This window comes from Prionailurus viverrinus, chromosome B3 (genome assembly GCF_022837055.1).
Source record: "Prionailurus viverrinus isolate Anna chromosome B3, UM_Priviv_1.0, whole genome shotgun sequence".
Lineage (NCBI taxonomy): Eukaryota > Metazoa > Chordata > Mammalia > Carnivora > Felidae > Prionailurus > Prionailurus viverrinus.
The window spans coordinates 13,775,400-13,800,720 of NC_062566.1; the positions used below are offsets into that span (position 1 = coordinate 13,775,400).

Sequence of the window (25,321 nt, forward strand, 5' to 3'; positions counted from 1 at the left end):
CATCTGCTCATATGGCAGTTTTATTTCTTCCTTTCTAATCGTTACGGTTTTAATTTCTTCTCCTTTCACCACCGTGACTGGAACTTACAAAATCACGTTGGATGCAACATGGGACTGTGTCATCCTTGCCTTATTCGTGATGTTCACAGGAATGCCTCCAAAGTTGTCCCACTGAAAATGAGGTCTGCGTGATAATGTGATAGGTAACAATTATCAGGTTAAGGAAGTTCCCCTTCGTCCTAGTTTGTTAAAAGCTTTTGTCACAAAGAGGTACTGGAGTGAATCAAGTTCTTTTTTGCCTGTACTGAGGTCATCATATTGTTGTTTTCCCCAAACAATCTGAAGACCTCAGGACAGTTGAACTGTAATCACACTGGTCACGGCTCACATGGCATGTGGGTATCTCAGCTTTGTCTTTCCTTCACCAACACATTTTAGTTAATTGTGATTTCTGTTCTGATGTTTTTCTGTAAATCTTTAGTTATAGTTACATTTCTATTATGTGATTTGTCAGCTGTAAGTGAAATATTTTAATCCCTGGATATTAAAAGACGAGGAGGGGCTCCTGGGTGGCTCAGTCAGTTAAGCGTCTGGCTTTGATTTTCTGCCCAGGTCATGATCTCATGGCTGTGAGACTGAGCCTGTGTCGGGCTCTGTGTTGACAGTAGATAGCTGCTTGAGATTCTCTCTGTCCCCCCCTCGCTCTCTGTCTGACTCTCCCCTGCTTGCGTGCATACATGTCTCTCTCTCTCTCTCAAAAAAAAGAGGAAGTCAGCATAGCTACACTGTGCTCCACTTTCTTACATCTTTTCAATTTTTACTGTATGAATCTTACACTGTATTAATTTATAACATTTATTTTTTGCTAAGATAATTCCTGCAGTTGTTTTAGTCTTAATCCTAAAAATTAATTTAATGTTCATTATGTGTCCCTTTTGCCACAATTTCTTCAGCAAATTCTTATGTCCCTCATGTTTGCACTCTGTGATGGGCTTGTGAGAATTATATTTTCTGAAATGTAATATAGTTAAAAATTATTGTTTGTTGTTTTTATACATGAATGTCAGTTTCATAGCTATAAAATTATTGGCTCACACTTTAAAAAAATTTTTTTTTAATGTTTATTTATTTTTGAGACAGAGAGAGAACATGAACGGGGGAGGGTCAGAGAGAGAGGGAGACACAGAATCCGAAACAGGCTCCAGGCTCTGACCTGTCAGCACACAGCTCGATGCGGGGCTTGAACTCACGGACTGAGAGATCATGACCTGAGCCGAAGTCGGACGCCTAACCGACTAAGCCACCCAGGCGTCCCTCTTGGCTCACACTTTCTCTGAGCTCACTGTAGGCGTTGTTCCATTGAATGTCAATGAGGAGAAGATTGAGGCCACTCTGATATTTTCTTTTCATTAGGTTACCTAAAATTGGGATTGAATGCCTACTAGAGTCTTATATTAAAAATCTGATATCTGGGGCGCCTGGGTAGCGCAGTCGGTTAAGCGTCCGACTTCAGCCAGGTCACGATCTCGCGGTCCGAGAGTTCGAGCCCCGCGTCAGGCTCTGGGCTGATGGCTCAGAGCCTGGAGCCTGTTTCCGATTCTGTGTCTCCCTCTCTCTCTGCCCCTCCCCCGTTCATGCTCTGTCTCTCTCTGTCCCAAAAATAAATAAACGTTGAAAAAAAAAAAAAAATTTAAAAAAAAAAAAAAAATCTGATATCTACTGGACTAGTCACCGTTTAGTATAGTTTTTTCCCGGGACATGAAGGTATACTATTATTATACTTGTTTGGTTTTCTTTTTCAGGGACACCAAATTAGGCTTGATTTTCTTTTTCTTCCATTGTGTTCATTTAATCTCTTACTCTTTTGATGCTTTTTTTTCATTTGCATTTTGCTCGGCTCATTTTTCTCAATCTTGTCCTCCGTGCTTCTTCTTGTGTTCTCAGCAATATCAATTTCCTTGCTTCCACAGGGACTTGGTTTTTGTGATGGATTCATTTTCTTCCTTGACATGTTTCCTCAGCTCTGACAAGTCATGTTTTGTCTCCCTCTGCCACTTCACCATATCTTCATTGGGGTCTTATGTCCTAGTTATCAGTTCTTATTTTATTGAGGCTATTGTTTAATCAGTTTTTGGCATTTATAACAGTAACATTTGGTTGCAATTTTCATTTTCTCCTTGGTAACACTTTGCTGGTGGTTATTTTTTTTTTAACCATTCATTTGTTCTCCTTCCCTTTATTCCTTTCTTATTGCAGTTATGGATACTGCTCTGATTCTCTTTCTAGATTACTAGTTTTTAAGTGACACAAGTTCTAATTGTATAAGCTGCTTGCGGTAGGCTTATACTGTAGGCAAGGATGGGACAGTGTCGTAGGCAACAGCACTTTTTCTTGATTTACAGTAAAAATTACTAGGATGTAAGTTTATGTGTATCAGTGAGTTAATTTTTTAAATATATTTTAAATTTATACAAATACACATGTATATTTTCTCATAAGAATTTTATAATACAAGTAAATCTCAAGTCTTCTTAATCTCACTCCCCTTCCTGTGGGAACTGCCACCATCAGTTTGGTGTATATTCATTCAGATATTTTACTATTTATACATATATTCATGCAAACTAAAAATATACTGTGTGGCATTTTCATATTTATATTTGTCTATATTTTACATAAGTGTTAGGAATAACATTATAACTAAATATTGTATTATACTTTTTTTAACATGCTATTTCTTGGAGATCCATGTGAGTGTGTATAGTTATACTTCATTTTTCATTTAAATTGCTATGTAGTTATGTGACTACTCCCTTAATGATGGACATTTGTTTCAAATTCGTCATTGTTAGAAACAATGCTATATTATATAAAAATATGCACACAAACCCCTAACAAAACACTAGCAATCTAATCCAGCAACATATAAAAAGGATTGTATACCATGATCAAATAAAATTTGTTCCAGGAATTCAAGGTTAGTTTAATATATGGAAATGAATCAATGAAATCTATATAAAACACAAAAAACCACAAGATCCTTTTAATAGATTCAGAGAAAGCATTTGACAAAATTTAATACCCTTTCATGATAAAAGCACTGAACAAACTAGGAATAAAAGGGAACTTCCTCAACCTGATAAACAGCTCTTAGAAAAACCCACAGCTAACATCAGACTCAATGGTGAAATACTTAAAGCCTTCCCCCTAAAATCAGGAAGGAGACAAGGATGTCCATTCTAGGTACTTCTATGTAGCATTGCATAGGAAGTTCTCTTCATGTCAATTAGGCAAGAAAGCTTTTTAAAAGGCATCCAAATTAGAAAAGAAGTAAAAACATCTCTATTTGCAGATGTCAAGATTTTATATATAAGGAAAATCCTAAAGAATACACTAAAACATATTAAAACAGGTTTAGCAAGGTTATGGGATATGAGATCAGTATTCAAGAATCAACTGGATTGCCAGGCATTAGGGCTGAACAGTTAAAAATTAAATTAACAATCTGAATTAAATAGTGTCAAAAAAAATAAAATACTTAGGAATAAACTTCACAAAAGATGTACAAGATCTCTACACCAAAAACTAGAAAACACTGTTGAAAAGATACTGAAGAAGATCTAAATAAGTGGAAAGACATTCCATGTTCATGGATCAGAAGACTTAATAACGTTAAAATGGAATACTTCACAAATTGATTTACTGATCAACAGTGTGTATAAAAATTCCAGCTCTTTGATTTTGCATTTTTGCCAAGAATGACAAGCTACTCCTAAAATTCATATGGAAATACAAGGGACCTAGAATACAGAAATCAATACCTAAAAAGAGCAAAGTTGGAGAACTGACACTAACTGATTTTAAGGCTTTCTAGCCAGTTACAGTAATGAGGATAATGTGATACTGGCATAAAGACAGACATTTTTATTAATGGGGTATAATTGAGAATCTAGAAATAAATCCTTTATTGACTTTTTAAAAGCAAAGGTGCCAAGAATATTAAATGGGGAAATAATAGTCTTTTCAACAGTGTTGGGATAACTGGATATCCACATACAAAGGAATGCAGCTATGTCAGAGGATATGAAAACCCTAACCAAAAAATGGATCAAAGACCAAAATCTAAGAGCTAAGACTATAAAAGTCTTAGAAGGAAACACAGAAGTACAATTTTTTGACCTTGGGTTAGGCAATGGATTCTTAGATATGACTGCAAATGCACAAGCAACTAAAGGAAAAAACCAAAGTAGATTACATCAGAATTTAAAACTTTGTGCTTCCAAAGACACCATCAACAAAGTGAAAAGCAAATTCATACACTGGAAGAAACAATTTGTAAATCATTTTGATAAAGAAACTATACCAAGAATATATAAAGAAAGCTTATAACTCAATAATAAAGGGACAAATAATTAAATTTAAAAATAGGCATAGGATTTTAACAGACGTTTTTCTCCAAAGAAGATATATGGTATGAATGGCCACCAGGCACATGAAAAGATTCTCAAAATCATTAGTCATTAGGGAAATGCAAATCAAAACCACTGTGAGATACTTCTTCATACCCATGAAGATGCCTATAACCAAACAATAGACAAGAAGAGCTGTAGAGAATGTGGAGCAAATGGAGGCCTCATTCATTACCAGCAGGAATGTAAAATGGTAGACACTTTGAAGAAGAGTTTGGCAGTTTCCAAAACAATTAAACAGAATTACCAAATGGCCTACCAATTTTGTTCCTAGGTATATAGCCAAGAAAAATGAAAGCACATGTCCACGCAAATACAGATGTTCACATCAGTATTATTCATAATAGCTAAAAAAAAGTAGAAACAACTCAAATACCCATCAACTGATGAATGATTTAAAAAATGTGGTATAACCATACAATGGAATGTTATTCAGCAGTAAAAAGATGGAAGCCACTGATACATGGCTGTGATGGTTCATATGGGCGAACCCTGAAAATCTTATGCTAAGTTAAAGAAGCCAGTCGCAAAGGCCCACATACCGTATGTGCCATTTATATGAAATGTTCAGAAGAGACAAATATACACAGAAAGTAGTTGCTGAGGGCTGGGGTAGGAGGGAGATGGGGAATGAGTGCTAATGAGTGTAGGACTTCTTTTTAGGATGATTGTGGTGATGGCTGTGCAACTTTGTGCATGTATTAAACACCCACTGAATTGCACATGTTAAATGGGTGAATTTTATGGTGTATGGATTATATGTCAACAAAGATGCTTACAAAGAAAACCCAATACTGCAGTGAACAGCTTTGCACATGTCTTATTGTGCATATATATGACATCCTACCAGTCAGCTGTGAGAATTGCTGGGTCAAATAAACATCAATTTATGTGTTTATGTATAGCTAAATTACCCTCCATAACAGCTTAACTAATAGATAAGTCAACCAACACTATATGAAGTTTTCTGTTTATTCATAGACTTCTAAATACTTGAAATTATCAATCTTTTTTATTATTTATTTTTTAAATTTACATCCAAATTAGCGTATAGTGCAACAATGATTTCAGGAGTAGATTCCTTAAGCCCCTTACCCATTTAGCCCATACCCCCTCCCACAACCCCTCCAGTAACCCTCTGTTTGTTCTCCATATTTAAGAATATCTTATGTTTTGTTCCCCTCCCTGTTTTTATATTATTTTTGCTTCCTTTCCCTTAGGTTCATCTGTTTTATATCTTAAAGTCCTCATATGAGTGAAGTCATATGATATTTGTTTTTCTGTGGCTAATTTTGCTTACCATAATACCCTCTAGTTCCATCCACGTAGTTGCAAATGGCAAGATTTCATTCTCTTTGATTGCCGAGTAATACTCCATTGTGTATGTATACACCACATCTTCTTTATCCATTCATCCATCAGTGGACATTTGGGCTCTTTTCATACTTTGGCTGTTGTTGATAGTGCTGCTATAAACATTGAGGTGCATGTGTTCCTTCAAAACAGCATCCCTTGGATCCTGTATCCCTTGGATAAATACCTAGTATTGCAATTTCTGGGTTGTAAGGTAGTTCTATTTTTAATTTTTTGAGGAACCTCCATACTGTTTTCCAGAATGGCTGCACTAGTTTGCATTCCCACAAGCAGTGCAAAAGAGATCCTCTTTCTCTGCATCCTCGCCAACACCTGTTGTTGCCTGAGTTGTTAGCCATTCTGACAGGTGTGAGGTGGTATCTCATTGTGGTTTCGATTTGTATTTCCCTGATGACGAGTGATGTTGAGCATTTTTTCATGTGTCGGTTGGCCATCTGGATGTCTTCCTTGGAGAAGTGTCTATTCATGTCTTTTGCCCATTTCTTCACTGGGTTATTTGTTTTTTGGGTGTTGAGTTTGATAAGTTCTTTATAGATTTTGGATACTAACCCTTTATCTGATACACCATTTGCAAATATCTTCTCCCATTCTGTTGGTTGCCTTTTAGTTTTGCTGATTGTTTCCTTCACTGTGCAGAAGCTTTTTATCTTGATGAGGTCCCAATAGCTTATTTTTGCTTTTGTTTCCCTTGCCTCCAGAGACATGTCAAGTAAAAAGTTGCTGTGGCTGTCAAGGACCTTTTTGCCTGCTTTCTCCTCAAGGATTTAAAAAAAATTTTTTTTAATGTCTATTTTTGAGAGAGACAGAGAGAGAGAGAGAGAGAGAGAGAGAGAGAGAGAGCGAGCATGAGTGGGGGAGGGGCAGAGAGTGAGGGAGACAGAATCTGAAGCAGGCTCCAGGCTCTGAGCTGTCAGGACAGAGACCAATGTGGAGCTCGCACCCACGAACCAAGAGATCATGACCTGAGCCGAAGTCGTACGCTTAACCGACTGAGCCACCCAGGTGCCCCATCGCCTCAAGGATTTTGATGGCTTCCTGTCTTACATTTAGGTCTTTCATCCATTTTGAGTTTATTTTTTGGGTATGGTGTAAGAAAGTGGTCAAGGTTCATTTTTCTGCATGTCGCTGTCCAGTTTTCCCAGCACCACCTTCAGAAGAGTCTTTATTCCACTGGATATTCTTTCCTGCTTTGTCAACGATTGGTTGGCCATATGTTTGTGGGTCCATTTCTGGGTTCTTCATTCTGTTCATTGATCTGAGTGTCTGTTTTTATGCCAGTACCATACTGTCTTGATGATTACAGCTTTGTAATACAGCTTGAAGTCCATAAATCTTAATATTTGCTAATCTAATAGGTGCAAAAAAATTATGCTGGAGATTTCATCTGCATTTCCCTCACTATTGATGTGGCTTGGCATCTTATTATATATTGGTTGGCTATTTGCATATCCTTTTCAGTTAACTGCCTTGTTGATAAGCATCGCCCATGTTTTCTACTGGCTGGTTTTTGTTTTTTGTTTTTTTTTTGATGAGCAGGAATTTTAAAAGTATATCTTAGGGGCACCTGGATGGCTCAGTTGGTTGATGTCCAACTCTTGATTCTAGCTCAGGTCATGATCACAGGGTTGGGGGATTGAGCCCTCCATTGGGGGCCTCACAATGAGCATGGACCCTGCTTAAGATTCTCTCTCTCTCTCTCTCTCTCTCTCTGTCTCTCCCTCTGCCCCTCTCCCCCACTCGTGGGAGCTCTCTCTCTAAAATTAAAAAAATATATATATATATATATATTTTAGTACCTATCAATATATATTTAATGTTTTGAACCCAAACTTTTTACTTACTAGACTTATTGTAAACATTTTTTCTGTCATTTGTTGTTTTTTTATGAAGCTCTTTATCACATATTTTTGAGAGTCATATTTTTGAGATCTTTTTGTTTTCTGATGGTTTCTTCTTAGAACATTCCATACTAGTTTTATGAATACAGTCGCATTTTGGATCTTTTTAAGAACAGTTGGTAGAGATTTTGTATTTCTATTATTTGAGTGATCTTTTCCCATGCTTTCATCTTACCTTGCTCTCCCCTTTGTGTTGAGACTCCTTCAAGAAGGAGGCCAAAGATGGGCTGTCTTTGTATATACAGATGGGGTTTGGTGACCACGAGGGTTGGCTTTCAGCTGAGGGACAGGGAGCCATTGTTGAGGGCTGACAACCAGAATAGCAGAACGTCAGCTATAGGAGCTGTGTGCCGTGGTGCTGGTCACCAAATATTTCCAGGTCTCTCTCCAGAAATGTTAAGGATGCATCTCCCTACATTCTTAAAATTGTGGGACCATGTGACATACTTTGACCTTAAAAATGTGAGTAAAACTGAGGTGCACATAGGAGCTTTAAGAGCATCAGGACCTGATTTGTTGTGTTCCCTTTTTCCTGCCAAGGTGGCTGTGGCGGCATCTGAACAATAAAATCTGTCAGCCCAGGTCCATGAGTGGCCCAAATACACACACCCTCCTATCTCCCCATGCTGGACATGTAACATGAGCAAGAAATAAACTTTTGTGTTAAGCTACTGAGATGTGGGGGCTTTCACATTGAGTCTTGTTTATTGTGGCAAATCCAAATCTATTAATTCAGATTCATATGTGTATGATGTCCACCTGAGATGTCCTTGTTCTCCTCAGACCTTTTAATAGGCTCCTTTTCATTCGTTTTAAGTTGAGCTCAGGAAGGCAGGAAGTACTTGTTGTTCAACCAGCCATCTTTGATGGAAAGTTTGGTAGCGTCTGCCACACAGACAGCAAATGTCTGGGCATTGTTACTACAGATCCAGCCCCAGAACTTTCTGAAATACATGTTCTACTTGACTCCCCAGATGTAAACACAGTTCAGCCTGAGGGCAGCGGTTGTCTTACTTCTAGTGCCCTGATCCATCCTGATTCCCAGGCAGGATGACTGGAACCAGCCGGGGTGTGGTCCTCCAACGTGATTCCTTCCAGACACTTCCCCCAGCCACGGGGAAGGGCAGTGCTGGCTCGTCCAAACAGCCTGCTGCACGCGACCCCTAGACTGTCCAGTCCTCACAGCGTGAGGCAGGGGTTTTTGATTAAAAACAGTTTTTACTCTAGTAATGCTTCTCTACTTGAAAAAGTCTGGCCACCAAAAACACAACAAAACACACAGAACCAAACCAAACAACAACAAAACACATCTTTTAGGATTACAACATTGGCTTTTGTGCCACAGATTTCTCTCAGTGAAATCCATTCCTTCTGGGGGAGTCTGAAGACTTATTGGATTCTAGGGATACAAGACAATAAAACGTCAAAAGCAGAGACAAAAACTGTTTTGGGGTCAATGTGATTCAAACCCTTCTGGAGAGGAATCTCCATTTAAACCACAGAACTGACCCGGGAATAAGGATCTGCTTGGAGAGCTGAAGTATTCTCGGAGAGAAGCTGCTGTTAATGGAATCTTTCTATTTTGTGACTAACAAACCTCAGTGTGAACATTACTAGGCTGCTAGAATCTGAGGCAATGGATACATCCACCAAGATCCAGATTAGTTCATTTTCCACATTCCCCAGCAAGGTAGTATGTTTGCAACCAATGTCTGGTCACCATGCCTGTGTTTAAACTTAACTTTGGCACAAATAATAATACTGAAAAGGCACCCGTTTTCTCTGTTCTGTCAAGAACCCTGGGGGGATAGAGCAGACGAGCAGTGAAAAGCTCAGGGTAGATGAGGCTTATCCTCAGGTGACCCCTGAGTAACACAGCAGAGGAATCATTGCCATTCATGGGTTCTGCTAACCTTTCTTTCTAAGATGAGCTCCTCTGCTCATGGCATGCAGGGAACCAATGAAAGAGACAATCCCTGAAATGGAAGGCAAATGTTTTGTCCACAGACCAAGGAAACCACCTCTACCTCACTGTCCTCTGTCTGATGGCCCCTACTTTGACTCATAGCTCAAAGCCCATGCTGAAGTTGGTGTAAAAAGTGACCAGAAATGGTAAGAGTCCCATCACCAAGTCCCAGAGCACCCTGCTGTCATCCCTCAAACCAGATGTCCCCCTATGCAGAAGCCAGATACCACATGTTGACTAGGCATGAAATATAATTAAAGGGGGGGGTGATTTACTCTAAGAATTCACAAGATAAAGTCACATTTGAGGTAGCATAGCAGGACTTTATCTTTGGAATAATTTTTCATTCTAGTCTCTGCAATCAAGTAGGAGAAATCCAGTTAGAGGGATGTGATTTGGGTTCATGAGGAAGCCGTGGATAAAATTCAATGCCTTTGCCATCCTCCTGGGAGGACAGGTAATTTTTGCTGTAAGAACGAGTAGTTAGAAGGAACATCAGTGTGATGTTGACTTGAAACCGATCTTAAATCTTCTGACGAGTTAATATCACCAGGCTATGAACACGTTCCCCTGCAAAATAATTTTTGTCTGAATTCCCCAAGTAGCCTTGCTTTTAGATGATCACTTTTTGTGTTTTTTAGTAACATTAACTGTCTTTGAAAGAAAACCATTGAACTGGCAAGGTACCATGATGGAATGCAGGTAAAACTCTGGCTATGTGGCCTGGAGCTCTTTCACAAGATTGTATCAAACATGTAAAAGAAACCAAAGTTCAATTTTTTTTTTTTTGTAGTTTTCTTATAAAATACTTAGGCTTTTGTGTAAGTTTATAGTTTTCCCTTTTTACAAAAGTTGTTTATGAGAATACCTCTATCTTTATGTTTATCCCTAAGGGCTGTTCTGGGTCTAATTGGAAAGACCTCATTGTTTGGGAAGCCGGCGGCCAGACTAATACCCTTGTTCAGTTCCCAGAACGCGAGGTCAGTGTAGGTGGGCCAAAGCAAGGCCATGACCTTATCTCTACTATGAAGATCAGGAGGATGTTATCCCCTGCCCTTTGGGAAACCAACCCTGTGGTATGGAGACTTCGCTATGGAAGAAAGTGCCACCTTTGGCAAATTCTCTGGCACGTCTTCGCATTTTCTGCCGAAGTGTCAGGTGTGGCTGAGAATGAAGACGTATCCATGGCACACTAATGCATGTTTCTGGTCTCCAATCTCATAACCCTTTACCTTTTATAGCTTTAAAATTGGTTTCACTCTACAGTTTTTCTTTTTCGCAATCAGTCCTACACATCGATTATACGTAAGTGATTAATGGCCTTTGTGTTTATCCATGGCTTCATGCATGACTCATTCCCGTCGACTGTGCTCAGAAAATATTCAGGCATGTAAGCGAGGAAAGAATCCCACACCACACGTGTAACCACTGGTACTGCACATAATATATAAACATCTTACATGAGAAACACTTGGGAACAGCCTTTGCCATCACACACGTGGACACCTTCGTACAAGGATTATTCTTGACTGAGGAAAAGAAGTATATTGTACTTGGTTTACATGCGCAGTTCCAGAACTGAGACTGGTGTTCTTAATCACGGTGGAGAGAAGGCTCATTATTTGTTATCATAGAGGGTAAATTTCTCCACAGAACCTGCATACCCCACACGGAGAGACTTGGCACGTGACAGAGATTCTACAGGTAATTACTGAATAAATAAATATGTGACTTGAGGATCCATCCGCACTCAAAAGGGATAGATGACATCACCTTCTCTTTTAAAAATTCATCGTTTAAGGAGGTTCTCTTTGAGAGCAAGTGTAATGCGATTCGGAACCCATAGAGTGGTTCTTGGTGGGGACTTCCGTGGGTACTAGTCATTTTTGTAGCACTGAGGAGGAGCACAGGAGAAAGATACAAATGTCACAATGACAATTTAGTGAAGGAGGTGAAGGCAGCACACCAAGAACTTCCAAATTTCTAAATTAAAAAACTCCACTGTTTGAACTCAACCAAAGGCTTGAGAATGTGCAAGCCCTCCATCCATCCAGGAAGTAATATGACAGCCAATTCGAGCAGATCCCTCCTATAGCCGAGTTGCTGAAGGCCTCGGTGCTTCAAAGTCAGGAGTCAATAGGCCAGGGGGTATAATAAACAGCCAACACTGACCTCTCAAGGACCCAAGAGGGGGATACCCTGGGGGATGTGGACACAGTCCCTGTGTGGGTCTGCTCTGGATTCTCAGCTCAAGCACTTAGGTGAAAAAACCCAGAAGGGTTCAGGCAAGGGTCAGGACTTCAGATAATTGGGCAAAAATCCTGAATTTGATTACTTGTTATCTTTCTGGTATGGTATTTCTTTTTGATATTTACCCTTAAGGGTGATAAGACATTCCTCCTTTTCCCAATCTTTAGGAGCTGGGCTAAGATGAAAGTTACCTTCCTATCTAAACTGACAGGATTACTGAATCCATCCAGCCACACTTAGAGTCACCCAGATGACCTGGGGCTTTATACCAGTCCTAAATTGGGTTTTTCCTTCAGCCTGAAATGCCCTTCCTCCATCCCCCACTGTCAGTTAATTTCTACTGGCCTTTTAGGGCTTGGGGACCACCCTCATCTTTCAGCAGGCCTGGGCCAGGTGGCCCAGGAGAATTTGAGGCCCCGCAGCACCCCCCACTGAGATGCTTTGGCCTCACACTCGAGCTGCTTGCCTGGGGGTTCCCTCCCTCGACTGTGACCGACTTGGGGAACCTCTAGCTTTTATTTCTGTACAACTCATGCTCAAAGTATAGTAGCACTGGGGCACCTGGGTGGCTCAGTCAGCTAAGCGTCCAAACTTCGGCTCAGGTCATGATCTCACGGTTCGTGGTTTCAAACCCCGTGTCAGGCTCTATGCGGACAGCTCGGAGCCTGGAGCCTGCTTTGAATTCTGGGTCTCCCATTCTCTCTGCCCCTCCCCTGCTCATGTTCTCTCTCTCTCTCTCTCTCAAAAATCAACATTAAAAAAATTAAAATGTAGTAGTGTTGAATAAATGTTTGCTGGGTAAATGGACTATTGGTGACCCTTTGTCAGTATCTCTGTATATGTGCATTCCAGAATGTCAGACCACAATTACAGGGTTGATGAAGCTATGTGAAATAGCAATTCATGTATGTGTGAGTGAGCATTTCATGCACATCTTCTGTAAGCAGAATCCACAATGATATAAGCTTCTGCTCACAGACGGTGAACACTTGGGAAAAACAACTTTAGACTTTAAAACAAAGATGTGACATCTGGCAACTGCTCAGGACAGAACTTTTCCAGGTGGGTGAAGCTATGGGTGCTTATCTTTCTCTGAAGGTTTGCTAAGGCTTTTGTGCACCAGAAGCTGGAAGGAAGCACATTAACCACAGGTCTGGGTGGGGGCAGCTACCCCCAGGAGGCTTCCAATGGTTCTCTGTCCCTCCACAGGGGACTGGCTGCCAGAGCCCCACAATCCTGACCTCCCTGGGAGGAAGCCTACACATTCCTGCCCACATTCCTCCTGTGAACAGGTAAGATGAAGAAAGGGGAGGCAAGAAAAAAAAAAAAAGTTACTGTGATTGGAAGAATGCATCTACTCATGATGAGATCAAAGGTCAACAAGCAGATTAGACTCAGGAAAAAACAGAGAACATTTTTTATCCCCATTGGGGTTCTCTTGGAAATGAGCTGCGATGTTGCCTCCAGTGGAGATTTTCAAAGGTGTGTGAAAGAACCACCCTTAGTGTTCTACTGAATTGCCCCGGGGGCAGGAGCGGGCACAGATGTGTTCAACTTGCCTTCCACATAAGGGAGCAACTACAGTTAGTTCAGTTTACTGAACAACATTTGATTTAAATAAAAGGTTATTTTTTTTTTAATGTTTATTTATTTTTGAGAGAGCGAGACAGAGAGACAGAGAGACAGAGCACCCACAGAGGGTGCAGAGAGAGAGGGAGACACAGAATCCGAAGCAGGTTCCAGACTCTGAGCTGTCAGCATAGAGCCCAACATGGGGCTCAAACTCACAAACCATGAGATTATGATCTGAGCCAAAGTAGAACATTTAACCAACTGAGCCACCCAGGTGCCCCAATTTAAATAAAAGGTTCTAATCTCTTTTTTTTTTTTTTTTTTTTTTTAAATCAGTACTAAAACTTGCAGAGGTTTTGTTGCTAAGTAGGCAAGGTCAGAGTCTCATGGCAGATTGGAGCTGGGGATCCAAACAGAGAAAGTGCCATTAGACATGTCAAAACAAATAGAAATCACCAACATTCCAGAGCAGTGTTGTTCGAGAACTTTCTGCGATGATGGAAATGTTCTCTCTCTGTGCTGTCTGGCACAGGAGCCACTAGCCACGTGTGGCAATGGAACACTTGAAATGTAGCTAGTAGGACCGAGGGCTGAACTTTTAAGTTTGTTTAATTGTAATTATAATTAAAAAAAAATTTACACATTGACTTAAGAGAGAGTGCACACGCGTGTGTGCTCGAGTGGGGCAGGGACAGAGAGGGAGACAGAGAACCCCAAGCAGGCTCCTCACTGTCAGTGCAAAGTCCCATGTGGGGCTCAAACTCATGAACCATGAGATCATGACCTGAGATGAAATCCAGAGTCAGATGCTTAACTGACTAAGCCACCCAGACGTCCCTATAACTAAAATTTGAATACCCTAAAGTGGCCTGTGACTACTGTCCCAGAAGGTGTAGCTTCGGAGGGCACTTTCCCCCCAAATTGACTTGCTCTAGCACTACTTTCCTCAGTTGACCTCAGGAGCCACACAGCAGGCACAGATTCTCACACAAGTGTCCTATTTTGTAGACTGGGCACCTGTCTTTAAAATCCAGAAACCAGGCCTGAAATGCACTTCCTAAGCATAATTTTAAAATTAAATTTTGTGCTTACATTTGCCTCTGGTTTTGCTTTCACCAGATCCTGCAAAATCCTTGTGCAATAGGTTGCCCTTTCTGCAAGGTATCAAGAAGGAATGTTTCCGCTAGACCAGGTCTTCTATCCAGATAGAGGAGAGGGGGAGCACGCACAGACTTCTCCTCTCTGCCTCATTCCCAGAGGCCTGTTCTGTGGGACAGAGAGGATTACCTGTGATTGTGTTCCCCTGTGGGGTAAAATTGAAGGGAAAAGCTTCTATGGAAAGTAATCGTTCAAATTTGAATAGAGACTTTTCAGCTCAGCTCTGCCCACCAAGCTACCTTGGTGATGTCGCACTTGGGGGAGCGGACACTCACTAAGGCTTTGAGAAGAGCTCTCTCCCCAGAGGACTTGCCTGCTTCATGCTCCCCTCGTTATGTGTCAACTCAGACACATCCCTGAACATCATAAGCTAGTGTCCCCCAGGACAGGTGATCAGAAACCATTTCCCACCTCTGGGCTAAGCAGCCCATAGCTGCGAAGATAGTTCTAGCAGAAAGCCTCCGAAGACCCATCAGCTGAACTTGGATGGACCTCTGTAAGCACAGTGTTGGGGGAGGTCTACATCTGGGAAACAGGAGACTCCTCTCTTCTGCATTCACAGTTGCCAGAGAGGCAGCTCAGACTTCCCGGAACATTCGGCTTCATGCGTGTTTTAGGGATGTGTGTAAATGCAGTCCTACTTTAGCTGACAGAACACTCAGAGAATCTTCCGTCTATAGGTAAAAACGACCTGGCCAAGTGTCACATCGGAAGACAGGCTGATGCAAAGCGCAGGGGAGCCCATTGGGCAGGTCAGGGCAGCACCACTGGCCACCATAGGGAAACGGCTCGCTTCTAGGAACCTAAAGATAATCTGGCTAAAATGTTTTCTCTTTGCCTTTCAGAAATCATAAAACTGAAGGGCCAGGTCACCTATTATCAACTAGAAGGTGTGTGATCATTGGCTTTGGGTAAAGGAATTAAAATCTATAAACACTTACAGGCTGTCCTGCAGCGGCAGTAACCCTTGGGGCTCCCCCTCACCCACACCCTCCCCACCCCCCATGCATGGCCAGGGTCCCCTGTCCCTCGGGCTTCGCACTCACCTGTGCCCCGAGAGTGGCTGAAGTCGCCCTTCACTACGCGGCAGGTCTTGCCGTCACCACTGCAGACCCCACACCGGTCTTCCTTGGCCGCGGACCCGATGATGCCATCACAGCCGATTTTCTGAACAACCAAAGGGCCGGGTTATTCTGTGTCTAAGACTCAGAGGGATCTTCCAGGAGAATCTCTACAGGGCTGACTTCTCCAACAGGCCTGGCAGGCATGGTGCCTGGGGCCTGCCAGACTCTCAGAGCCCACAAAAATATTTTATTTCAAGATCAGAAGAGAAGGGGCGCCTGGGTGGCTCAGTCGGTTAAGCATCTGACTTCAGCTCAGGTCATGATCTCACGGTTTGTGGGTTCGAGCCCCGCATCGGGCTCTGTGCTGACAGGTTAGAGCCTAGAGCCTGCTCTGGATTCTGTGTCTCCCTCTCTCAAAAATAAATAAATGCAAAACAAAAATCAAAATCAGAAGAGAAAAAAATGAATAGAATCCAGCTTGTATTATATCTGTTTTTATACCCACATAGTTGCCAGACATATTTTTTATTATTTGTTACAGAGGAGGGGACCCAGGAAGGCACATATTTAGGCCTCAGAAGTCAGACTGAGGCCTGAAGCCTGGCCTTTCTAGCACCTCCTGAGGCAGAGGCCATGCCTCTGACTCCCACACATCCACTGGTGTGGCCACAACTTCACAGAATTCATGTTTCCCTGGGGCTGTGTGGGGCACCTGTATCTGGGTTCTAACAGCCAACAGAACAGTATACACAAACGACACCAACTTTTCTGTCGAGGCCAGGAAGCCCAGAGCTCCTTGAGACATGGCTGAAGACATGAGACCCCCCATTTCCCTGTAGAGACTGAGCCCAAGAAGACCCATGTCTCCCAAAACTTTAAAAAAGGCATGTATGAGGGCAGAGAAGAGTAACCTGACCCAGAGTGGTTCTGGGTGGCACAGCCCAAGTCAGTGTGGGAAAACTGGGAAAAGATTGTGAACTCTTGTTTTTCCTTAAAAAGAAAAAAAAATGCGTGAGAATTTTATATTCCGCAAAAAACCACATCTAACTTTATATTCTGGCGAACACGGAGTATGTGTTGGCTAAATTGCTGAAACTCCGCTTTCCCCCCTGAAGTGAGTACTTCCAGAACAAGAACGGAGTTTCTCCACTGCCCCGTGCCCTGCATTAGGGATTGACGGTTCAGGCCATAAGGAAGTCAACAGCCAGATAACTCAGGCCAAGGTGATTTCACTCCTTCCCATGATGCTTGGGTGAGTCTGGCCAGGGGCTTCCCTCCTTGCACCCCACTCCAGCAGGGCGTGGAGTAGAGCTGGCTGAACAGTTCATGACCTCCTGGCTCCCCAACTTAATCAGGACCCCCTGCTTCGTGATAGGAGTGGGTCTTCAACGGGAATGTGCATCCGCCTCTCTAGGGGGGCTGTCAAGGCACAGACTGTGGGATCCTGTGCCCGGCAGGTCTGGGTGGGCCTGGGGATCATGGAGACCCAGACGCCATCTGCAACACCTGGCTGCACCCAAGAACAGCCTGGAGGAAGACGGGCTGCCACAGTGGACCTGGAGCCTGGAGAACATTGCAGGAGCTGCCTAGATTCATGATTGGGACTGCCGGCTGATTATTGTAAAGTTGCTCGATACAAAATTATATGGGCTAAGAATCCAAGGCAGCCACGATCCAAAATTTTGCTCAACCAGCATGGTCAGCGAGGGCCCTGGCTGCACGTGTGCTGTCAATCTGTGCTGCTCCTTTGGGTTCTAAAGCTCCAGCTTGCTTCCGGCCCCCAAACGCTGGCTTCTTTCATGTCATCCTGACCTGTCGCCACACGTGGCTTCCCTCTCTCTCAGGTGCTCTGAGCTCTAGACTCTAACTATGCGGACTTCCTGTTATCTTTTAACCACACTCCTGCTGGCTTGCCATCCCTATCTGGTACCTCTGTTAGGGTTTCCTGATTAAATAGCTTCTAGATGTTCTAAGTTAGCATCCCACTTTGTCCAGACCACCTTTCCCCCAGCCACAATGATGGCACCTGACGAATCGAAGGCCACACAGCAAGTTGTTTGGTGGGGCCAGGAGCAGTACCTCACCTCTTGCCTCCTAGCCCTGGCTGCCTGGGAATCTCCCCTGATTGTCTTCAGTCAAGGACCAGGGTCACTGGGAGGCATTCTGGAGAGGGTAGGGCCCCTTCCCAAAGCCTGCTGGGTTTGCAAGAATGTAGAATAAAGAAGCTAAAAGAACGCGAGAAAAAGGAAAGTGAGGAGAGCATCTGCGCCAGAATTTCAAAAGGCCACGTGCCCTCTGGCTAGGCGATCAGGACAAGGAGGCAAAGTGTGCAGTTTGCAATCTTCCAGAGCAGGAGTTCACTGGGAAGCTGGAAGGACAGGCATGGGAGGTGCTTCAGGGAGGAACAGGGCAAAGACCCCGCTGGGAGGAAGGGCGCTTAGGAGAACACATGCCTTCCTAGATGAGCAAACCACTTCTCCCAGAGTCCCCTGAAAGAAGGACCTCGGTGGAAAGAGACAAATGAGAAGGAGAAAAGGCTGTGGATTAAGTGAGCACTTGCAAAGCGCCTGCACAGCCAGACCAGCACTAGGTGCCCTCATGGCCAATCCTGGCAGGAGACGCTGTTGGCCCCAAACAAGCAGAGGCAAGTTAGGGAGCAATTTTCTACTCCTCCTGATATTCTCGCCACGGCTCCCAAAACGTGGCAAAAAGAACATGTACACAATGCAGCAGCAAAGCTCTGACCAGTACTGATTTAGACCTCAGGGGATCCAGAGTTTAAGTAGATACAATGTTTGGCATTGATTTCCCTTTTTTCTGGGAAGAAGTCCAAGTTAGTTGGGAGCCCAGCAAGGCCTGATGTCTTGGCATGCTTGGCCTGCACGGAACTAGCACCTGCCTCTTTTCTGAGAGTCTAGGATGTTTCCAGGCAAGCCGGTGCGGCCCATCCTCATCAGTGTCTGTTCCTCTCAGGGGGCCAAATAAAGCATCTAAAGCGCATGGGCTTAGATCTGGATCTGAGACAATGGAGGATCCTTTCTGAAACATGATCACCTGCTTATTTTTTTGATTGGGACAATTGTTCTTGAGAGCTAAAATTAGTCTATGAAGATGGTATGCCCTTTCAGACAAAGTCTTGCTCTGCATGTTCTGGAGAACCTAAAGGAAACAACTTCTCTCAGTCTGACCAGCAGTGGTCAGTTTCTAGGGTGGACCAAAGATCTCCCAGGCCCAGAGCCACAAGATCACATGGGGTAGCTGTTCTCCAACTCCAGCATGCCAGAATCACCTGGAGGGCTGGGCGGGTCACCCATTGTTAGGGCAGGGCCCACGAATCTGCCATCCCCAGGGTGTTCTCAGGCAATGCTGTGGGCCCAGGTCAGATTGGGAGACCACTGGGCTAGGTTTGGAGCTCAGAGATAGAGTCCCTCATGGAGACGGCCACTGCCACGGATGCTAAGCTTTCTGTGTCCCAAGGAGGCAGTGTCTACTTAACTGATACCCCCTCCCCCCCGCCCCGTGCCACTGAAAGACCCGAGGCATGAATTCCCACTGGGAAAGTAACTACTGCTGCCTCCATCCTCTGTCACCCCTGAGCTGAAGCAGTTCTGGGCTGAGGTATCCTGGAGGCATGTGGGGGAGGCTAGCAGAGCAACAAGGACAACAGAGGCGGGTTCCCCTATACTCTCAGGAAGCAGATCCCCCCCTACAATGGTGCCCAGGGCAGGTAAATGATCCATGGGAGGCTCCACCATGACACACTCTCAGGTTACAAAACCCCAAATGCCCTCAACTGAGGGCCTCACGGATCACCTGGATGCTGTTCGGTCCTTCTGCTCACAGGGCGGTTACACTGCTACCCCTCTCCACCAGGGAAACAGAAACTCAGATCTGGAGCCTTTGATAGCCTTGCTTGTAGGATTCATATCACCTTATGTGTAAAACTGTCAATGGCTGGATACAGGGGGAAAGTGTTCTGCTCTTTTCTCCCCTTTCCCCACCCAACATCTTGTCTCAATTTTAAAAACCAGCCTCCTTTGCTAAAACTTCACCTCTAAGAGCAAACGTAACTCAGACATGACTTCAAATTGTAGGCTAACTGCCTTCTGGATTAGGGCTAAATTACCCAGGCAGGTAGGCCATAAGCTTCTCTTCCACAAATGTCATGCTCAAGACTGTGGTCACTATGCATATCCTGAGGATAATTACAGATTTGGATAGGAGCCTCAGTTTACCCATTCTATAAACTGGAATATTAACCTCAACCTCAACCTCAGAGGTTAAAAAAAATGACCTCTCCTCTGGCTCACTTCTTGGGACCCTCGTGACAGGTGGGTGCTGTCAGGACAGATGGAGACAGCACACAGACCATCCTCCCCCTAAGGGGATGGGGGACAGCTAGTACCTTATCTGAGCACAGTAGGGCTCAAAAGGTAATTGTCCTTCCACAGAACCCCTGCCCTCTCCAAAAAAGGAAGACAGGGAAGAACAAAGTAGGCAGGACCACAACCTTCCCCTGGTCCCTCTTCGTGAAACATGCAGAGAGAGCCAGTGTCCAGAGGGTCATCCACAGGTGGGTTCTCCCATAATATCAAGCAGCGCCCCCACGCAGTGGGTCACTGCCCCAGTGGGCTTCTCAGATCATGTGCAAACAAGGACACATGGTCACCCTTTGTATTAATTCTTCGAGACACCCAAGGGGTCAGGGCAGGTTTGTATGTTCTGCCCACTGTTTGGTATTATTTTAGGCACCTAGTGTGTTTGAAGGCAGGGCACACAAGGGATGTCAATGTCTAAGAAGCAGCAAATCACAGAGGCAAAGAAGAGAAGTCAAACTAACCTGCCAATAGTGGCATTTTCTCCCTTTGCCCCACAGTTAGTGCAAGTGACATAGAATATTTTTGCAAGGGACTGGGATTTTTTTTTTTTTCAAAATGGAAGTTACCAAAGCATACAACTCATTAATTCTGAATGTTAGAGGAGTTTTAGCAATTGTATTTATGAGGACTGGTGTTCTAAGAGGGCAAGATGACCAAACCAAAGCAAACTCCAAACAATGAATTCTAGGATCTTCCTATGCTTTCCTAGCGATCCCTAGCAGTTACTTTTCCACATACACTAGGCATTCCTGCTACCGGTTTCTGAGATTTCAGAGCAGGTCTTAAAGTTCCTGGTCAGCATCTGCAGGTCTGAGCCCTGTTCTGCTAGCAAACTGGGGTATGTAGGACACCAGGGGAGGACACTGCCGGGGGCATAATTAATCAAAGGCTCAAGATGGTAGGGAACTGGTGGGGAAAGCACAAGCTCTTTTTTGGTAGAGGCAGTCCCTGCGAAACACACAAAAAGCCTAGAAAGGCTTTAGGGCTCAGCACGCTGTGCTGGAGGAGGGGACAGGATGAGCCATGCACACTGCAGCCATTTCTCCCAGACGTGAGAAATATCCATCTTTGGTGATCTGAAACCTGGATTCTGCCCGCAGAATCCTGCCCCTGCTCGGTAGAAGATCACCAGCAACAGACAACCTCCTGGTCACCACATATAGTGGCCATTTCTTCATCTTCTTTGACTTGGTGGCTTTGTCCCCTAATAGACTGTAGTGTCTACTTTTTCTCCACGCTCATGGTCATAGCCCAGTTTAGACCCTCACTATTCAGGACATGACCTATTGTACCTGTTTCCTCCCCTCTGCTGCCAGATTGATCTTCACCTAAGAGATGAGAAGACCCATGGTGGAGTACGTCCACATTTAGGGATTCAAGATGCTCCACGATGCCATGACACCTGCTCATCACCTCAGCTTTCCTCCCTTGTCCTTTGAATGCACACTGAACCCAATCTCCTCCCAGTCCCATTGCCTCTCAGCTACATGACTCACCCTAACAACCTCCTACCTGGTTTCCTGGGTTCCATTCAGGCCCCACACAGCTGATTCTCCATAACCAAGGTGGGTTCACACCTCTGCTTCAATCCCTCCACTCCCGACAGAATGAAATCTAGATTCCTGTCATGGCCTGAGGCCCTGTAGGGTGTGGGCCCTGACACCTCTGCCCTCACATCCACTCCTCCAGCACCTGCCACCCAGATCTCCTCTGCTTCTGGAACCTACCAGCCTTGGAGCCACCTTCTGCCTGGATCATTCTGTTCTGTCTTCATGAGGCTGGATCTTCCATAAATGCCATCTCCCTGGAGAGACCCACCATGCCATTCAGTCTTCCTCAGTTCCAATCCCCCTCTCAATCTATGAAACCATTTTCTTCTTCACATGGACAAGTCCTTGGAGAGACCATGTTTGTGAGTTTATGTGTTTCTCATCTGCACATTGCATGGGGACAGGGACCCTCTCAGTCCTGCTCACCGTTGAACGTCTAGCACACATTAGTGTTTAGCACGTGAAATGTGCTCAATAAATATTTGATGAATGAACCCAGTTCTACCCTATATACTTTCTGCTATGTCTAAACCAAATCTCACTGGCTCTCAATTATGACTTCACCTTTGGTTGTTAGGGTTTTGCTTAAGTCTCATCTTCGGGACAGACCGTAAGCACATGGAGGGTGGTGTCTTACAATTCTTTGTGTATGGTGGCCCATTAGGCAAATAGAATTACTTGTGGAATTTAGGAGAATTCTAAGACTTCTTGTGACTTCTTGTATTCTTGTCCCCCACACCTGATCCCAGCAGCCAGCATGGTGTTAAGCACATCACAGGTGTTCAATAAATGCACAAGAATGATGGCTTCTTACCAAGCTGGGCCCTGGGCAAACTGGGATCAGGAGACTTTGATTTTCAGAATGGGACCTCTGTCTCTCTCTTCTGCACCCTGAACCTGCCAGCAACCCTTCCCCAGTGGTGAAGTTTATTGTCTCTTATTTGAACTGGGACTTTCTCATATAGGTTTGCATGGTCTTTGTTTTTTTGTTTTCTTTTGACCAGGAATAGAAGCACTTGCACTCTTTAACTTCATAGCTATCTTCCAACTATGCTTCATTCAGTCTTTTCTGTTGGAGGGATGCCACTGACTTCTTGTTTTAATTTTAACTGAATGCTTTTAGGCCAGCGGCACAGCCCCCAACCCAGTGTTTCCTGGGCTTCTGTGTTAGTTGCACCAATTCTTACTGTGCTTATCTTTTTTTTTTTCACTTTACCTTTGTCTTATTAAACTACACATAATTTCTTCAGAATGGATGCATGGAAAATAAAATTTCTAAGTTCTTCTGTGTCTCGTAATTATTTTGTCCACATGCTTGATTGATAATTTAGCTGTGGAGAATTCTATGATTATCCCAATTTTCTGCCGGGGTCAGTTTCTCTGTTTGTTTTTCTTGGTCTTTCTTGTTCCTGCTGCTGGTTTTCTTCAAATAGCTGTTGATCTCCAGTTGACCACTCGTATTTGAGAATGAGGTACAGAAAGGTAGACTGAAAGGGCTCTATATTTGGGGGTGGGAGGGGTCATGTGGCAGGCTTCTATTTGGGACTGGTGGGAGGAAAGCTGGAGTTCACCCTTAAACTCAGGAGGGTGAGTGTGTGCTCAAGTGCCGAGGTCGCACATCTGCCTCCGTTGTCCTTATACAGTTTATCACACGACTTTGGAAAGGAGCCCCCTGATACTTTGCATTGAGCTTATCACCTAACAGCCCATCAAGCTCCAAGTGCAGGGCCAGTCATGATCAGCCATGTTGTATGACCCTTTGCCTTCTTACAATTTTCAGCCCACACCTCACTCCCACACTCTGTTCTCAAGTCCTAGACTCCCTTGAGCATTCTGCTTTCTTTTCCATTGCGACTCTCCTCGTTTCATTTCTGTCCTCGGCTGCTTTGTTCCTTCAACGAAACTTCCATTCACTTCCACCCTCCACAAAGAGGTGGTATCTTTCTTTTGTCAAAGGGCCTCTGCTTCTTTTCACCATCATGGTTTGTGGTATTCTGTATTTACCATCGGTTTAGCGGAGTCCCACGTGAGGCTCCATCTGCCAGCTTAATCCAGAAGTTGCAATGGGAAGTTAATTAGACAAAGGGGGGTGCAGGGAATGACTCCAGACTTTTTAGGCACTGCTGTCAGTAAAGGTTCGGCACCAAAAGTCACACACTTCAGAGATGTCAACTGCAGTGTTGTGACATGGGGAGAAGCAGCAACAAGGAAGGTGTTGTTGAAATACAGGCGTAAGCGCAAACACCTGTTAGGTTTTCCTATATGTTTGTTACCTCCTTCTTCACACAGGGGGACTCTGAGGCCAGAGTCTTAGAATTCTCCTAAATTCCACAAGTAATTCTATTTGCCTAATGGACCACTATACACAAAATGGGAGGCCAAGAAACACGGGACAGTGAAAATGGTTCATTGAAATGGGCTCCAGATTCCAGAATCACTAGAGTCCTAAGAGCAGGGGAGACATCTACCCATGCATCCACTCACTGCTGTTCTCTTTTCAGTATGTAATCAAAGGCTCTCCTCCAAGCCAGCGGCTGGTGGAGCACAGATAATTGGACACAGTCCCTCCACCGAGGAAGTTTATGGGACCTGAAAGTCTTTTGGGTGTTTATCAAGCCCAGGATATGCATACAAGTAAGGATCTCAAAGAAGTAGGACCCTAATTGGATGCCTATGAGTGTACGTGAACTGGTGAGGCCTTAAAGAATAGCCAAGTGTACCTGCTCTCAGGTTATCTTCAGATCTACCCTTCACTTTGACTCATCGACTGAAGGTCAGTAGCTCTGAGGGAAGTTGTACATTTGAAACGTATGAACTTGATTTCTTTGTCTCTGCAGGTCAACAGTAGACACTGCGGATGATGGGAGTCCTGATTTATACAGACTTGCCGAAAAATAGACAATGTTTGTGTTTCTTTCCCCAGCTCGCTCCCACTTTTATGAGTGCTGTTAAGTTTCATTTCAGCATGTGAAATAATTTGTGACTCGCTGAAATGAAACTCCACTCAGTCCTCATAAAAGCAGAATAAAATGGTATTTCCATGTTTCGTGTTCTGGTTTGAATCAGCCTGCTCTGTGGAGCTTAGTGGAATCTGCTCAAAATGCCATGTGGGAGCCTCTTGTCCCCTCCATTCCCTACCAGCTCGTCACCGTGCTTCTCAAAATTTCCCAGAACTCCTTCTGCCACCCTAAAATAGCAAAATTTATAGCTGAAGGGAACAGAGGAAAAAGCTAGTAAGTGAACCATGGCAGTATTTCTGGAAGTGCTGTCTTACATAAAATGTGGATGATTTCTACCTTTTATCCAATATAATTAGATAATAGTATTGGTGAATAGGTACAGATCCTTTGCTCACTAAACTCAAGATTTTTTTTTATTACTATTCTTCTCTTTAACGGATTTTCTTTGCCTTACTCATTCACAAGTACCACCGGAATCCAAATCATTCTACTTTGGCAATTACTGTAACTAGGTATCGATACTGTACTTGTATTTAATTTCTTATACTCTTATTTAAGTATGCTCAACATTCTTATAAAACTTTATTAACTCTGACTTTACTCATTTGGATTCTTATGAGAATGGACTCCCCAAGGGGCTAAATTTAACCTTTATAGTTTCTCTCAGAGGAATAAGTGCTG

At 43.6% G+C, this 25,321-nt stretch overlaps 1 protein-coding gene across 4 annotated transcripts in view; it reads right to left on the bottom strand.

Moving 5' to 3' along the window:
* The window catches only part of ADAMTS17 (ADAM metallopeptidase with thrombospondin type 1 motif 17), a 352,557-nt gene that overhangs the window by 88,679 nt on the left and 238,557 nt on the right, over positions 1-25,321 (bottom strand). For 3 of the 4 annotated variants that reach the window (XM_047864330.1, XM_047864328.1, XM_047864327.1), the window contains exons 15-16: positions 15,734-15,854; positions 11,168-11,236 (exon numbers count right to left, since the gene is read on the bottom strand). In XM_047864330.1, the coding sequence (XP_047720286.1) occupies positions 11,168-11,236; positions 15,734-15,854 (190 nt within the window). The remainder of the gene's footprint in view (positions 1-11,167; positions 11,237-15,733; positions 15,855-25,321) is intronic. The other variant, XM_047864329.1, reaches the window with a different exon arrangement.